The 16,267-nt window shown below is 43.1% G+C and overlaps 1 protein-coding gene across 1 annotated transcript in view; it reads right to left on the minus strand.

Moving 5' to 3' along the window:
* Nucleotides 1-9,770: 9,770 nt before the first annotated feature.
* Nucleotides 9,771-16,267, minus strand: part of duox (dual oxidase) — a 47,598-nt gene continuing 41,101 nt past the window's right edge. Inside the window, exons 29-32 of the mRNA XM_084335162.1 lie at nt 15,213-15,371; nt 12,477-12,632; nt 11,582-11,710; nt 9,771-10,436 (exon numbers count right to left, since the gene is read on the minus strand). Of these exons, the coding sequence (XP_084191288.1) occupies nt 10,314-10,436; nt 11,582-11,710; nt 12,477-12,632; nt 15,213-15,371 (567 nt within the window). The 3' untranslated portion in view covers nt 9,771-10,313. The remainder of the gene's footprint in view (nt 10,437-11,581; nt 11,711-12,476; nt 12,633-15,212; nt 15,372-16,267) is intronic.

Genomic DNA, 16,267 nt, shown 5'->3' on the forward strand with positions numbered 1-16,267 from the left:
TGTGAGTGTGATAGAGACAGTGACCGTTCCATAGACACACCATCCGGACATAAAATATATGTACATATATACATAATATATTATAGAGCACCATAAAGTACCATCAGATCAAATCCCCTTTTTCATATTCATCCTTGATAATATTGTAATCCCATTTTACTCATTTGTCCTCAGATCGTTCAGTCAGGTGTAGAAAACTGTCCCATATCTCAGCGAAAATATCCTCTCTCCCTGCGACTCTATACGTCACCCTTTCATATGATGCTGTCCAAAACATTAGTTCCATCCATTCTTTAAAAGTAATATCAACAGGTGATTTCCAATGTCGTAATGCAATTCTACATCCTGATATCATGGCCATTCTATACCACATTCCCCGGTATTTAGGCAGCTTAATCCCTTTCGGTACTATACCCAAAACACATGCCATTGGGGCGTTATTTATCTTCACATTCAGGACCTTACTTAGGAATATCACAATTTGATCCCACATTTTCCGGACCTTCTCACATTCGTACAACATGTGCAGTAAGGTGCCTGTCTCCTTCTCACATCTCCTGCAGATGTCACTGTCCCTTAATTTCAGTCTGGCCAGTTTACTAGGCGTCCAATAGCTTCTGTTCAGCACTTTGTAAAAAATAAGTTGTGATTGCGCCTCCCTAGAGAATTTACTCCATTTGGACACCAGTTTCTCCCACATTTCCTCAGTAATATCCTCATGTACATCGTTCTCCCAGCTCAATCTCAGACCCGCCAATTTGGGTGCATTGTATTCTCTTATAACATCATAAAATCTTGACGCACCGCCTTTCCTGCGCCATCCTTTATAGAATATTTCTTGAATTGCAGTAATTGGGCCGCACTTTGGTCCTCCTATTGATGACGATATACAATGTCTAATCTGTAGGAATTTATAAAAGTTTTTATTATCTATATCAAAATCCTCCTTAATATCCTCAAAAGGCAAAACCCCATCCTCCCCGGCTATATCACCTAGTACATGTATCCCCCTTTTAACCCAATCGTCCCATATGACTGATTTCTTCCCAATCTTTAGTTTCTTATTATACCATATAGAGGCTCTCGTAGTTAAGTATGGGCTATCACCAGTCATTTTGTGCGATTGATTCCAAGTTTCCCTGATAAATGCCATCAAAGGGTTTTTAAGAGGTATAGGTCTGTCTGATTGTGTCAGGAAGGATTCCAGAGATGAGGGATATATCATTTCCTCCTCCATCCTGACCCAAGCAGGTGCCTCCTCAGACGAGTGATTCAGTTTGGAGAGCTGGGAGAGCGAGAATGCATAGTGATACCAGTCTAGTTTAGGCAGGGATAAACCGCCATTTTCCTTTGCTGCATACATTTTGGCCCATCCAAATAGCGGCCTTTTGCCCCCCCACAGATATACATTAATGACTTTGTCATACTGTTTGAGTAACTGGGTCGGGAGAGTCAGCGGCAACATATATAGGATATAATTTAATTTGGGAGCTAGTATCATTTTCACTAGGTTTATCTTTCCCAGGAGGGACATATTCATTTTGGCCCAATTCTGGGTCAGAGCACTAATGTGTTCGATTATAGGGGCAATATTGGCTTGCATCAACTCTTTCAGACCTGGGATCAGCTTTATTCCTAGGTATATCAACCCTGATGGCATCCGCTCTCTCCCCTTGTTCATAATATCTTTGGTTGGTCCTAAATAACGCATATTCAGCCTTCTTTTGATATATGTTGTTCAATTCGTATTTAGATTTGCTTAGGTTCCTCCACGTTTCTGGGTCTGGTCTTTGACTGTGCTGTTTCGAAAGTATTTTAATTTCCTCATCTAACGCTGTCATTTTTTGTTTCTCCGCCCTTTTTAGTATCGCACCGTATTGTATGAGTCGTCCTCTCATGTAAGCTTTACATGTGTCCCACATTATGCCACTATCATCTATTGACCCTTCATTAAGTTCCCAAAATTCCTTAAATATAGTTCTAATGTACGTACACGATCCTTCATCATTTAACATCAGGTTATTGAATCGCCATCTCCGAGATCGTTGCCCTTCTTCCATGGATGTGATCACTAAATCAACCGGAGCATGGTCAGATATTACAATGTTCCCTATCCCAGTACTTGCAACCTGTTCTACCAGTGCGCTAGAGATCAGGAAATAATCTATTCTAGAGTATGAGGAATGTGGGTGAGAGTAAAACGTGTAGTCTCTTTCTTGTGGGTTCATAACCCTCCAAACATCCACTAGACCCAACTCCTCTATCAGAACACCAACCGCCAGTCTCCCTATGTTGTCAGCGGTTTTGGGTTGGTATGATCTGTCTATCAAGGTGTTTCCAACCAAGTTGAAGTCCCCCCCTATGATTACATTGCTATTCCCTATTTTCCTGATCACCTCACATACCTCATGGAAAAAGTCTGAGGACGACCCGTTGGGCGCATATATATTAGCTAAAGTAGTCCTCTGTCCCTCTAAATCAGCATCCAGTATAACCCATCTTCCCTCATCATGTGAGAAACTATTGTGTACCTTTAGGTCTAAGTTTTTTCTCACCAATATTGCCACCCCCCTCTTCCTAGAAGAGAACGTGCTATAGTATATTTGTCCCACCCAATCCCTTTTAAGCTTGGCCGACTCCTCCTCATCCAGGTGTGATTCCTGAATTAGTGCAATATCTGCCTTTTTTTGTTTCAAGAACGTCAATATCTTCTTTCTCTTAATGGGATGATGACATCCGTCTATATTCCACGATATTATTTTAATCAGCCCCATATTTCTCGTAATGCATCTCCCCTGTGCAATCCATGACGTAGTCTAGTGCCTGAGACTGTGAAGATATATATACAATAGTATAGCATACAATGAAATAAAAAAGAACATATAAAAACATAAATACACTCTCCCCCCCCACATTTACCCAAGCTACGTTCGATATGACCCCAGATAGAACAGTCGTACCGAGGGTGAAATCGATACTCACCCATGCACCTTGGTCCCCCTCGACTAACAGAGGAGTGCATACGGCACAAGGCAGATTGCCCAAAACTGTGCCCCTATTATCTTGTATACCCTGACGTAACGTATGGCTCACACTGTAATCTATATACAGTGCGATCAATTCAACTGAACTTGACAAAACGGTAACGTTTCCAACCATTAACATTTGTATATCTTTCAGATATATCTTGGTACATTGTAACTTCTATGACATAGCCATAATGGCCTGTGGTTCATTTCGTTATACTTTTCCTGTATCCATCCGGGATATTTCCCCTCCCATACTTTTATCATATTCTTCTATCCATTGCCCTCTATTTTCATTTCACATCCTTTTTTTTTTTTTTTTTTTTTTTTTTTTTTTTTATTATTTTTCTTTCTCTTTTGTCTTTTCCTCTATATACATATTGACATTTTTTGATGTTATTTACTCTATGACGATGCCCCCGTGACTTATCTGTATTCATGCGCTTCATGAACTTTATCTCAATTGTCCGCCTCCGACTGTCCCCGTCTGAATCCCTGTAGTTTCTCCCGGTATCCGTGATGACCATTGCCCTGCTGTGTGGGGCGTTCAGTCCCCGTCGTCTGCATGTCGTCCCCCGGTCCCCGTTTTCTTCCCATTGTCTGCCAGGTAGACAGCCGCATTATCTCCTCTCGGTCCGGGTCGGTAGTCGGGTTCACCACGGTGATCTTGAATCCACGCTTTGCCATATCCGCCGTCGCCTCCGCCGCGCTCTGGTACAGGCGGGTGCCATCCTCGTAGAATACCCTCATCTTCGCTGGATACGGTGTCTGGAACTTGAGATTCTTCTCCTTCATTATTCTCTTGGCCTCGGCATATTCTCCTCGCTTCTTCAGTATTTCAGTGGGGAAGTCATGGTCGACATAGAAGCGATCGTTGCCACATGAGACGTTCTTCTTCTGCCATGTTCGGCGTATTATCTTTTCCTTCATTTTGTAACTCCCAAACTTAACCACGATTGACCGTGGCTTCAGCTGTGGGTTGTTAGGCCTTGGGGCCAGTGCCCGGTGTGCTCTTTCGATACGAAGGTCCATGTCATGAGGCAGACCGAGGGCGTCTTTAAACAAGCCGTCTAGAAATCCATGCATGTCTTTCCCCTCTTTTTCCTCCGGGATACCATACACCCGCAGGTTCTCTCTCCTCGTCCTGCCCTCCTGGTCGAGTAGTTTAGCCTCCACGTCGGCCTGCCTCTGCATTAGCTTTTTTATTAAAACCGTCGCCGCATCAAGCACATTTTCATTTTCTCCAATTCTCCCCTCAGTTTCATCGAGCCTGTCGTTCATTTTGTTCATGTCATTTCTTATCTCCCGAAATTGACGCTCATTGTCTTTTCTGAAGTCTTTGAGCTCGTTGTATATGTTCAACAGCGTGGCTTCTTGTTTACAGTCATCGTCGCCATCTTTTCCTCCCGTTACTTCGTCATTCTCTGCCATTCCGTCGTCCTTTTCAGTTGTAATCGTGGTCGCCTTACGTCTCGTGATAGCCCCTTCTGTCATCCCTATTAAATATATACCCTGGTGTTTTTACTAAATGTTTCTCGGGGCTACATCATTTTGCTGTCGGGGAGCTCGCGAGTTAAGCAGCCATGTTCTTCCGCGGTCAGACCGGAAGACTCAGAGAATGTTTTCTGATGATCTTGCAGGTCGGACTTAAAGGTGCACTATGTAGTTTTGTGAGAGTCGGAGATGTGAATAATTTCTATGGTATATATCTATATTTTCATAATGGAATAAACAAATTAGATCCCTGGAACACCTTTTGAAGCTAGAAAGCTACCTGAAAAGTAGCTGTTTCATTGCTGTCGTTTAGAAAGGAAGGGCCTGTCCATGCACCTCTCACTACAACGCCAAAAGGCTGGCATTTGTCACACTATATTAATGCTGGTGTATGTTTACATGCACTGCCCACACAATGTGCGATACTTAGCTGTCAGAGTTGCACCCTTCCTGCTGACTTGTTGTTTTGGATAAAAGCATCAGCTAAACGACTAAATGTAAATGTAAAGAACACACGTAATATAACAGGCCTAACATCAAAAGCTGGTCTTGAGAAATAAATATGTACATGCATTTGGTCTTCCCATAAAAAAAAACTGTGAGACAGCTCCAACTCTATCAGAAAGTCTTGAGTGGGACCAAAAGATCTCAGTAGACCTCTCCATCTGCTCCCTGTGTCTAAGATGTTGCTACTTGTTTTTATAGCTATAAAAGGCCATATATAGCTCATCAATACACTTCAGACCTGCACGATGTACATGTTGTGATCCTCCTGCCTCTCAGGTCATCAGATGCAGCTCTTCTTCTGGTTCCCAGGGCGCAGACTAAATCGGGTGAATCTGTTTTTAGCCATTATGCACCCAATTTCTGGAACACTCTCCTGGACCAGTGTTTAGTTCACCAGTGTTTTGAGCTTCCCGCAGAACTCCCATAGGACTCCACTTGACTTGATTAGTGATCGGCTTCATGAAACTCATGGGATTATTGTTCGAGCTTATTAGTCTACATCCAATCAAAAGGTTCCCGGTTCAATTCCAGCTTCTCCCAGCAGCGTGTCGAAGTGTCCTTGAGCAAGACACTTAACCCCCAACTGCTTCCGATGAGCAGGTTGGCCTCTTGCATGGTTGCCTCCGCGGGTGAATGGGTGAATGGGTGAATGGGTGAATGTGAGGCATAAGTTGTAAAGCGCTATATAAATGCAATCCATTTATCATCCAAATGAAATGCATTTAAATGTAGGCCATACAGCTCTGAATCAGAAAATGTACGTCATCACTAGAAAGTTGTCTCTCTGGTGTTCAGCTTTAAGGAGAGAATTTGTTCATATTGATACAAATTGAAACTGAGTTGTATAATGTCACACTGTGAATTATATTTTATATTTTTCTCCCTTTAACTCAATATTACAGGGGCGTATGCCCCACAAAGTAGCTCCCCACTTCCCCATTTACACAATTTTTTATATTTACTGTCCACAATTTACATTTTGTCATTTAGCTGACGCTTTTATCCAAAGCGACTTACAAGTTCTGTATGACAAGTCAGCAGGAAGGGTTCCAAGATTCAATAGTTTTATTTCAAACCCGGCCCAGTGTTAGTTTGGCTACATTTACCATTGACCGGCAAAACAACATTTGAAAAATAAATTTTAATTTAAAACAACAGCCAGAAACTATACACTGTTTGAAAAGGAGATGGAAGAAGCAAAGCTTATCTGTTTCCATCCCCCATCAATAACTAATTGCCATATTATATATACTTCAGCAAGTACAATATGACACGATTTCCAATACATATTTTGCTTTGCTATTTTCGATTTACATGCTACCCCTCGGCGATATCATACGCAAATTTGGCATAAACTTTCATTTTTACGCTGATGACACCCAATTATATATACCTATTAAGCCAAATGATTCCTCCCAACTACAAAACCTTGAGGCCTGCTTGCTTGCCGTCAAAAAATGGATGTCGCAAAACTTTCTACTCCTTAATGCAGATAAAACTGAGATGTTAATTGTTGGCCCCCCAAACCACAGAGGCCTGTTTCAGGACATCTCCCTCAACTTTGATACCTGTCATGTATCCCAGAGCTCCACCATAAAAAACCTCTGAGTCATTTTTGATTCCTCCCTCTCATTTAATGCACATATAAAAAATGTCACCAAAATTGCATTCTTCCATCTTCGTAATATCGCAAAAATACGCCCCATTTTAACTCTGGCTGATGCTGAAACCCTGATTCATGCTTTTGTCTCATCACGTCTGGACTACTGTAATGCACTTTTTTCAGGCTTACCTAATTCAAGCATCAAAAATCTTCAACTCGTGCAAAATGCGGCTGCACGGATACTAACTAGAACTAGAAAATTTGATCACATCACACCAGTTTTGTCCGCCCTACATTGGCTTCCTATCCAAGCCCGCTCTGACTTTAAAGTGCTACTCCTCACCTACAAAATTTTAAATGGGCTTGCACCGCTCTATCTATCTGATCTCATCTCCCGATACTCGCCCGCTCGTGCTCTGCGCTCACAAAATGCGGGGCTTCTATCGACCCCTAGGGTTAAAAAGAAATCCGCCGGCCACAGAGCCTTTGTCTACCGCGCTCCCTACCTGTGGAACAAATTACCTGCCGTCATCAGGGGCGCCTGCTCTGTCGAAGCTTTTAAATCCCTGCTTAAGACTCATCTTTTCTCTCTCTCCTTCAACCTACCTTGATCTCACCTGGTCGGGGACTGACCTTTAGATTAATCTGTGTAGTTTAGTTATGGTACAGGGTACTACATGGTACTACTGGGTAGTTTACTATAGGGTAGTTTAGTTAGGGTACAGGGTACTACATGGTACCACAGAGTACTACTTGGTACTGCATGGCATTACAGGGTACTACATGGCTTACATAGCTCTACATGGCACCACAGGGTACTACATGGCACTACAGGGTACTACAGGATACTACGGGGTACTACATGGCACTATGGGGTACTATAGGGTACTACATGGCACTACGGGGTACTACATGGCACTACAGGGTACTACATGTCTGCTCCTTTGCAGCACCACAAACATGGGAACTCTCTAACTCTTCCCCCCCCCCCTCTCCCCCCCCCCCCCCCCCCCCCCCCCCTCCCTCCCCCTTCTCTCTGAGTACCCGTCTCCTGGCGCTGACCAAGGTGATGGATGCCTCGGGGTCTTGGCCAAGCTTGTAGTGACTGCTCTACATGCACCTCCGAGGCATTGGATCAGTTATTCACCGCCGTCTGTCCGTGGTCCTGTCAACTGATTAACAGACTGTTAACAGATTAACAGTCAACGCGGTTTCATTGCTGGGTTAAGTACTTCTATTCTATTCACATAATACGCTTACTTCATATATCTACTCCATTCACATATATGCCTACCACTTGTATCTATTGCTATGTCCGCCTACTACAATCTCATGAGCTGTCTAACGCCTGTCCCGTCTCCCTGTCTTCCTATGACTTGCTGTCCTGGAGTGTTGACCGGAGTGTTGGACGTCCCGTGACGAAGGCCGGGAGATTGCGACCCCCTCTGCGTGCCCCCCTGTCTTCGGAGGTCTCGTAGTGGTGACCGGAGTGCCGGATGTCCCGCGATGATGTCGGGGAGTTCGTGACCCTCTCTGCGCCACCCCCCCTTCCCCCTGTCTCCGGCTGTCCCTGAGCAACGACCGGAGTGTTGAATGTCCCGTGACTAAGACGGGGAGGACGTGACCCTCTTGCGCCGCCCCTGTGCCTCAAATAGATCCGCTATCAACTCTATCTTTAATCTTTCAAAATGTTCAGTTGCTATCGCTATTAGCTCTATCTTTAATTTTTCAAAATGTACAGTTGCTATTGCATGCACTCATCTGTGTTTCACCACACACATGAGTGCATGCTTACCAACTGTCCGTCTGCAACACTACTATCACCGACATCTAAGAAGGGAGATCCCCCCTTGAACGGCCCTTCTAAGGTTTCTCTCCTCCACATTGCCTGTGGAGCTTTTTTTCCCCTATTGTTAGGTTTTAGTGAGTTTTTCCTTACCTTCGCGTGGGGTATGTCTGGGAGTGCTTGCATTCTTTCATTTATTTGCATTCATCTAAAAAATGTTTGGACCCTATGGTGTTCTTGTTCTGTTCTTGACTTACTGTTATGTTGTCTTCTTGACTTGTTTAAAGAAGACCTGTACGGCCCATGGGGACATTAACGTGTGTTGTCGGGCCCTATAAATAAATTTGATTTGATTTGATTTGATTTGATATGATACAATACAATTAGCAAATATTTCAACTACACACAACACAATCACACATGCACACACACACACACACACACACACACACACACACACACACACACACACACACACACACACACACACACACACACACACACACACACACACACACACACACACACACACACACACACACACACACACACTAGACTATACTCTCATGTCACCCTTCAAATCATTCTCATACAATACGTTGGGCTTCCTCCCTGGTATAATTTGTGAACACCATCTTTTTGAACTTCCTCTTTAATATATTTATAGATTGATAGATTTTAAAAAATAAATAAAAATAAAATAAAAATAAAAACGATTTTATGCCATACATACATGCTGGTACAGTATGGACGACGTGATGAATACAAATCTGAATCTGAATCTAGCTAGTTTCCATTTTGGAGATATCTGCCATCGCTCCAGTACAACGCTTAGAGCACAAAAAAAAACACATCCAGAAATCATAACATGGTTATTGAAGATCAATTACAGACCTTGTTGTGAACAGTTTCATTTAGGAACAATTTGGTACACGACATATATTATGATGGTGTACCAAATGTATTTTTTTGCTGCGACCAGCCACTCTAAGGTTGGTTGGTCGGTTGCTTGATCAGTCGGTTAGTCCACAAAATTGATCCCCACCCTCAAGCAGCCACAGGTTTCGTGTGTGTGTGTGTGTGTGTGTGTGTGTGTGCGTGTGTGTGTGTGTGTGTGTGTGTGTGTGTGTGTGTGTGTGTGTGTGTGTTCATGCCAATTGGCTAAATGGGGGCGTGGTAAAGGGAGCTAATTCACACTTGTTTGTGTGCTTTGAGTGCCATTTAGCTCCATTATATTTGAGTGACGGTAGAAATCGGCAAATCACACCAAAACGATCTGGATTGTTTTGACTCTTTAATTTAATAACATCTCATTTGTTACATTTTACAACATTTTGAGTTCCAAGCAGTGGTGCAGTCGTAATATGGGAACTGGTAACACGCCACGCACGCGCACGCGCACAACGAATGGATAGAGCGCATCTTTGTGCGCGCGTACTTCTGCCTCAGTGATCATCTAGTAACACTGCATGTAACCGCGTGTGACCACGACTGCACCACTGGTTCCAAGACACTAAGAAAAATGAAGCATCTGAAACTTCCACTTTAAAACACAAATACACAACCTAATTTGTGAATAATTTAGGCTGTTCCCTCGACATTACAACCAAATTACACAATCATTCAGATTTGTCAAAGAGAATTAATCTTGAAGACGTGATGTTTATTAACAATCACTGCAGTTGCTGTTTGACTCCAAGTGTGAGACAACTCCCAGACAAAGAAAAAGAACTAACAAACCCAGATGAACAGCGTCTGAAAGACTAAACAGTTGTTTGATGGAGTGATTAATCAATAAGCCATATCATCCTTCCATGACAGTGTTCCTCCAAATTGAATTTCTTTGAGTGAAACTGCTCTACAATCTGCTGCTGTGCCGAGGACAGATTACAGGTGATTAGAAGTTCTCATAGTGATGGAGGAAGTGGGCCTGGTCCCTCTTGTTCATCTGCTGGCAAGCCTTCTCCACGTTCTGAGTCAGCCCAGGAGGTCCACAGCTGAACACGCCGATCTTACCCACCTTCAGATGAATCAAACAAACACATTAGTGAATTAAGATAGCAACCATTTAAACACAATTTAATGATGAACAGTTTCAACTATGTAACTTCAAATTGTGTTTTACTGCGGTACTATTACTTTATACTATATAAACTCCTTTTTAATTTATTTTTTTTTAACTTTTATTTATAGCATTTTCAGCTTTTTCTGGCCACGCAGGGCCGATAGAGGGAGAGAGGGAGAACGGGAGGAGAGGTAGGGAAGACATGCGGCAAATGGTCGCCAGGACTGGGAAACAAACCCGGGACGACCGCTTCGCGACTCAGCACACTATGTGGTGTGCTACTGGAGCGCCCAACTCTGTTTTAGTTAAGTGCTACAAAAATAAAGTGTTTTTTATAATTATAATAATTATTAGTAGTAGTAGCATTTAAATTGTAGTAGTAGTTGTAGTTCTAGTAGTAGTAGAAGTAGTAGTTCATGTGGTAATAGTAGTGGTAGTTAGTAGTAGTAGTAAGGGGGAGCGACAGTGGCTCGGGTGGTAGAGCAGTCGTCTGGTAATCCGGAGGTTCGCGCTTTGATTCGCACTCTTCCTGGGCAACGTGTCGAAGTGTCCTTGAGTAGTAGTGGTGGTAGTAGTAGTAGTAGTAGTAGTAGTAGTAGTAGTAGTAGTAGTAGTAGTAGTAGTAGTAGTAGTAGTAGTAGTAGTAGTACTAGTAATATCAATAGTACTAGTAGTAGTACTAGTAATAGTAGTAGCTGTAGTTGTAGTAGTAGTAGTAGTAGTAGTAGTAGTAGTAGTAATAGTAGTGGAAATAGTAGTACTAGTAGTAGTAGTAATGACAGTAGTGCTAGTAGTTTTAATAATATTATGAGTAATAGTAGTAGTAGTAATATTAGTACTAATAGTAGTAGCTGTAGTAGTAATAGTAGTAGTTGTGGTAGTAGTAATAGCAGTAGTGCTAGTAGTACTAGTAATAGTATTAGTACTAGTAATAGTAGTACTATAGTAGTTGTGGTAGTTGTAGTAGTAGTAGTAGTAGTAGTAGTAGTAGTAGTAGTAGTAGTAGTAGTAGTAGTAGTAGACACAACAACAGTATTCATGGTTGTAGTATAAGCTGCGTGGTTGTGTTGTGCAGTAGAAACACAAGCTAAAAGACTGACCTCAGGATAAACCTCCTGCAGGGAGCTGAAGAAGGAGACGAAGGGCGGACGGCCAAAGTGGGTCACAGAGCGCAGGCCAGTGAACAGACTCCTGTTCCACACCTTCTGGAAGTACCGTTCACACACATACTGCACGCACATGCACACGCACACGCACACACACGCACGCACATGCACACACACATACGCACGCACACACACGCACGCACACACACACACACACACACACACACACACACACACACACACACACGCAAGGTTTTGATGATTAGCACTGTAGCCTCACTGCGAGAAGGTCCTGGGTTCTGACCCGACGGGGGGCCTTTGTGTGTGGAGTTAGCATGTTCTGCCCATGGCATATAATAGGTTTCCTCTGGGTAGTCCGGTGTCTCACACACCCAAAGGGTTCATATCCTACTCCCGACTCCTACACCCCTTACCCTACACCCCTTACCTTAAACCAGGTTTGTATCCTACTCCCTACCCCTAAACCCCTTACCATACACCCCTTACCCTAAACCAGGTTTGTATCCTACTCCCTACCCCTAAACCCCTTACCCTAAACCAGGTTTGTATCCTACTCCCTACCCCTAAACCCCTTACCCTAAACCAGGTTTGTATCCTACTCCCTACCCCTAAACCCCTTACCCTAAACCAGGTTTGTATCCTACACCCCTTACCCTACACCCCTTACCCTAAACCAGGTTTGTATCCTACACCCCTTACCCTAAACCCCTTTGGAGCTTTGGTTTAAGGAGACCGGGAGGGAAGGTTCCTTTCTTTTATGCTACGTCCTCCTGGTTCCCCCTAGGCTGGGAGCACAACACCAACCCATTGGAGATACAAGGTACAAACAGCAGTGAAACATGAAAGCCGGGCAGACCGCAGATCTCACCAGCATGGTAGTGCGGAGGTCAAACTTCTCCGCCATCTGCGTGATGTATGTGTGGACAGAGACCAGCTCCAGCGTGTCCATCTCCTCCACCTCTCGGATGATGTCCGACACCCATTCAAACTGCCGCTGCGTCCGCGTCACCCAGATGAAGTAGACCTTCAGTGAATACATAGAAACCTTGATTTATCTTGATTAAAACAACATAAAATGTGTTTAGTGTGAAAGAACGTAAAATCACCCAAAACAAATGTAGGGGAGAACGGGGGACGTTGTCACACGGGTAGGTTGGCACATTCATTATATTTCACGACCAGAGGATCCTGTCTCCCATACTTTGGTATTTAAATGTCCAGAATTGGGGTCAGAGTTCACCTACATATTTGGAGTGAAACAGCTGAATTTGAGGTGAGAGGACTTTTTGTATTTTTCATGTCCATTTGTAAATATTCCGCTCCTCAGTATTTTTCTTCTAGGCTTTTACACAATTGGTTTATAATGAAACAATTATTACCCTTAAAAAGTGTGAAGGGATAGCTATTGTTGTTAGCTAGCTAACTAGTTGTTGAATGAATGAATGAATGACTTTATTTGACAATATAAAAATAAACATGTGACAGAAGAGCACAGTCAGGATATACTGCCAAGGATAAAACACAAAAAAGCTCAGAGCTTATTTCCATTGTGGTCCTTGTAGGGGGGTGGGGGAGTGTGATGCTTAATACATGCATCATACAAAACGTGACATCACAACACATCACATAAACCATTTAACATTTATATACATACAGACTCAATACAACATGCAAGGGTGCCTTAAACTAAGTGTCTAGGTCAAGTATAGTCCCTTTTGAGCCATGTCTTCAGGCTGGACTTGAATCTAGCGGCATTATCTATGATTTTCAGTTCGCTGGGCAGACTATTCCAATAGATAGCTGCTTAATACAGAAAATACTCCTTCCCCATACAGCTCCTGAATCTGACTGGCACAAAGTCAGTTGAGCTGCGCCTAGTTTGGTATGCATGGGTGTCTCTGATTCGGTTGAAGTAGTTGTTAAAGTACACTGGCACTACCCCGTGCACTATTCTGTGAACTAGGCACATCCCTATCTGGATTACTCTGTCTTCCACCTTAAGCCATCTCATGATCTCAAAGTGAGCTGGGTCAAGGTGGGTTCGAGCAGGTAGCCTTAGTATTACCCTGATTAGCTTGTTTTGTGATGTCTGTAGTTTTATTTTCTGACTTTTGGGGGCACTGCTGTACCAGGAGCCAAACGCATAGTCATAGTGACACTGTATGAGAGCTCCAGCAAGAATCTTCATCGCTGACTGATCTAAAAAATTAGAGATTCTGGCTAAGTATCTAGTCCTGTTATTTATCTTTATCTATTTAGATGGCTGTTAGCCTTGATGCTATCAAGACATTCCAGTTGGGGTTGGTCGTCACATTTTATTTGGGGTTGGTTGTCACATGTTGTGTAGGCTATTATTGTTAGGCCGATTTATTGTGTTCTTATTTTGTTATATAGGATGGCCTAAAGATGTGTTTGCTGTTTATGTTCATTAAGATGCATTAAGTTATGTATTTGTCAACTTGTCAATGCAATTAAACTTTCAAATTTAGTTCTGCCTTCTTGTCTATTCTCAGTCCTTGCCCCACAATGGTGGAATGAACTACCCACCCCAGTTTGGACAGCCGAAACCTGTCCAATCTTTCGCCGTCGACTAAAGACGCACTTCTTCAATCATTATCTGAAATCTAAATCTTGTCTTCTTTTTAAGATTGTCCCATTAAAAGTGTTAAAACACATGGTGACAACCAACCCCATAGTGTGTGACAACCATCCCCATGATGGGGTTGGTTGTCACAATGTGTCAGAGTGTCTTTGATAGGTGATTAACTCTTTGTTACAATACGTTGGAAAATGAGAGGGATACACATTTCAAGCCAACATCTTAAGCTTCAATTTAATGTAGGAATGACTATTGAAAGATGTTTTGATTATGAGCAATTCACACTGGAGTAAAAAGTGTGACAACGTCCCCCGTTCTCCCCTACTGTAGGTTGTTCTGTGTGTCTCAAATTCCTGCATATTTATTCATATATGATTGATTGATTGATTGATTGATTGATTCTTTTATTTTTATGCCATGCACACAAAGTGCCCAACCCTCATGAGTTTATAAGACTGTTTGAAATACTGTTGCAGTGTTCCATTATGATATCGCACATTACATTTCATTATCTACAGTAAATACGGATTACATAAATACAGATTACAGCTCGGTCTTGAACAAAGTATTCTGCCTTCTCTCCCAAGCTTGACAAATCAAATCTGCTACAATAACAGGTTCCCTTCCTGAAGCACAACTCAAGTTCATCTCAAGAAAATCTACATAAATGGAGGATATTCTACAAAAAAGTACTTCCCTTACACCCTCGTAGACAGGACAATGAAACAAAAACATTTACCTCATTCTCAATTTCACCTACAGTAGCTCACACACCAAACAAAGTCTGTCCTCCTCTGGGGTGGCATCAAATGCTCCTCTACTACTACCGGTCTCTAGGGCTAGTAGTGGTAATGTTCCTGACCATATCTGTGCACATAGGGATCTTTGTCTTTTGTTTAAATTATACATTCACTGAAACTATTCTTACATAAGAAGAGAGATATAATGTTTCTCATGTCCGACAGCCAGCCAGAAAGACAGACAAACAGAGAGACAGACAGATACCTTTTTACACTGAATCTTGGACTTAATGGAGGACTTGAACACCAGGTCCTTCAGAATGGAGGCGAACGGCGTGACCCCGATCCCTCCTCCCACCAGAACAGACACCTCGTAGTCTTTCCACTCCTGGTGACCTTCTCCAAACGGCCCGTCCAGGTACAGCTGGGTGGGAACCAAATGAAACATCATCAAAGAGTGAGGCTGAACGGATGGAGCTTTGACAAGAAGGTCCCACTGTCTGTCTGTAAAAATGTTTTAAGTTCATCCTCTCGGAACCTTTCTGTCCATCAAAGCGGACATGAATCTGACACATCGTCAGCCCTCTCCAGCAAACTATACTCCTCATTGAAAATGTATTAAAAACACATGTAGTCGGGCGGCTAAGTGGCGCAGTGGGCAAGGCGCTCGCCACTAATGCAGGAGATGCTGGGTTCGAGCCCAGCTCTCTGCATTGCTACCAGCTTGGCTGGTCGTTCATACTAATACAATTGGCAGTATTAGGGGGTGGGAAGCTGGTGGGTGGGGATCGGACGTTGTGGACAGCGACTCCTACAGGTCGGTTGGTTCGCCTGCGCAGCAGAATCAGGAAGCGACGGGGGGCGGCGTGTCCCTCCCACACAGACCCCCGCCGCTGAGAGATCGCGCTGTGCAGGTGAAAAGATGCGACGGCTGCTTCCTTGAGTACCGGAGGGGACACGTGATGTAAGGCTTCGTCCACATTGCAGCCGGCTTGTGGGAGGCATGGTCTAACAGCGTTCGAGACAGGGGATGGTAGAATTGGCCGATACGAAATTGGGATGGGAGAAAAATTGAAAATGGGAGAAAAAAGTAGATAAAAAAAAAAAACACATGTAGTCGGACAGACACAACGGATCAATGTAGGCGCATGCTGAGTACAAATGCAGAGAAAACAACAGGCATGCACACACATGCACTTAGTCCACCACATTCTAACTAACTATAGTAAAACTATAGAATTACTATAGGTATAGGTTTACTATAGGTTTTACTATATGTTTACTATAGACTTACTTTAGGTTTTTACTATAGGTTTTACT

This window comes from Notolepis coatsorum (genome assembly GCF_963971535.1).
Source record: "Notolepis coatsorum genome assembly, chromosome: 18".
NCBI classification, from domain to species: Eukaryota; Metazoa; Chordata; class Actinopteri; order Aulopiformes; family Paralepididae; genus Notolepis; species Notolepis coatsorum.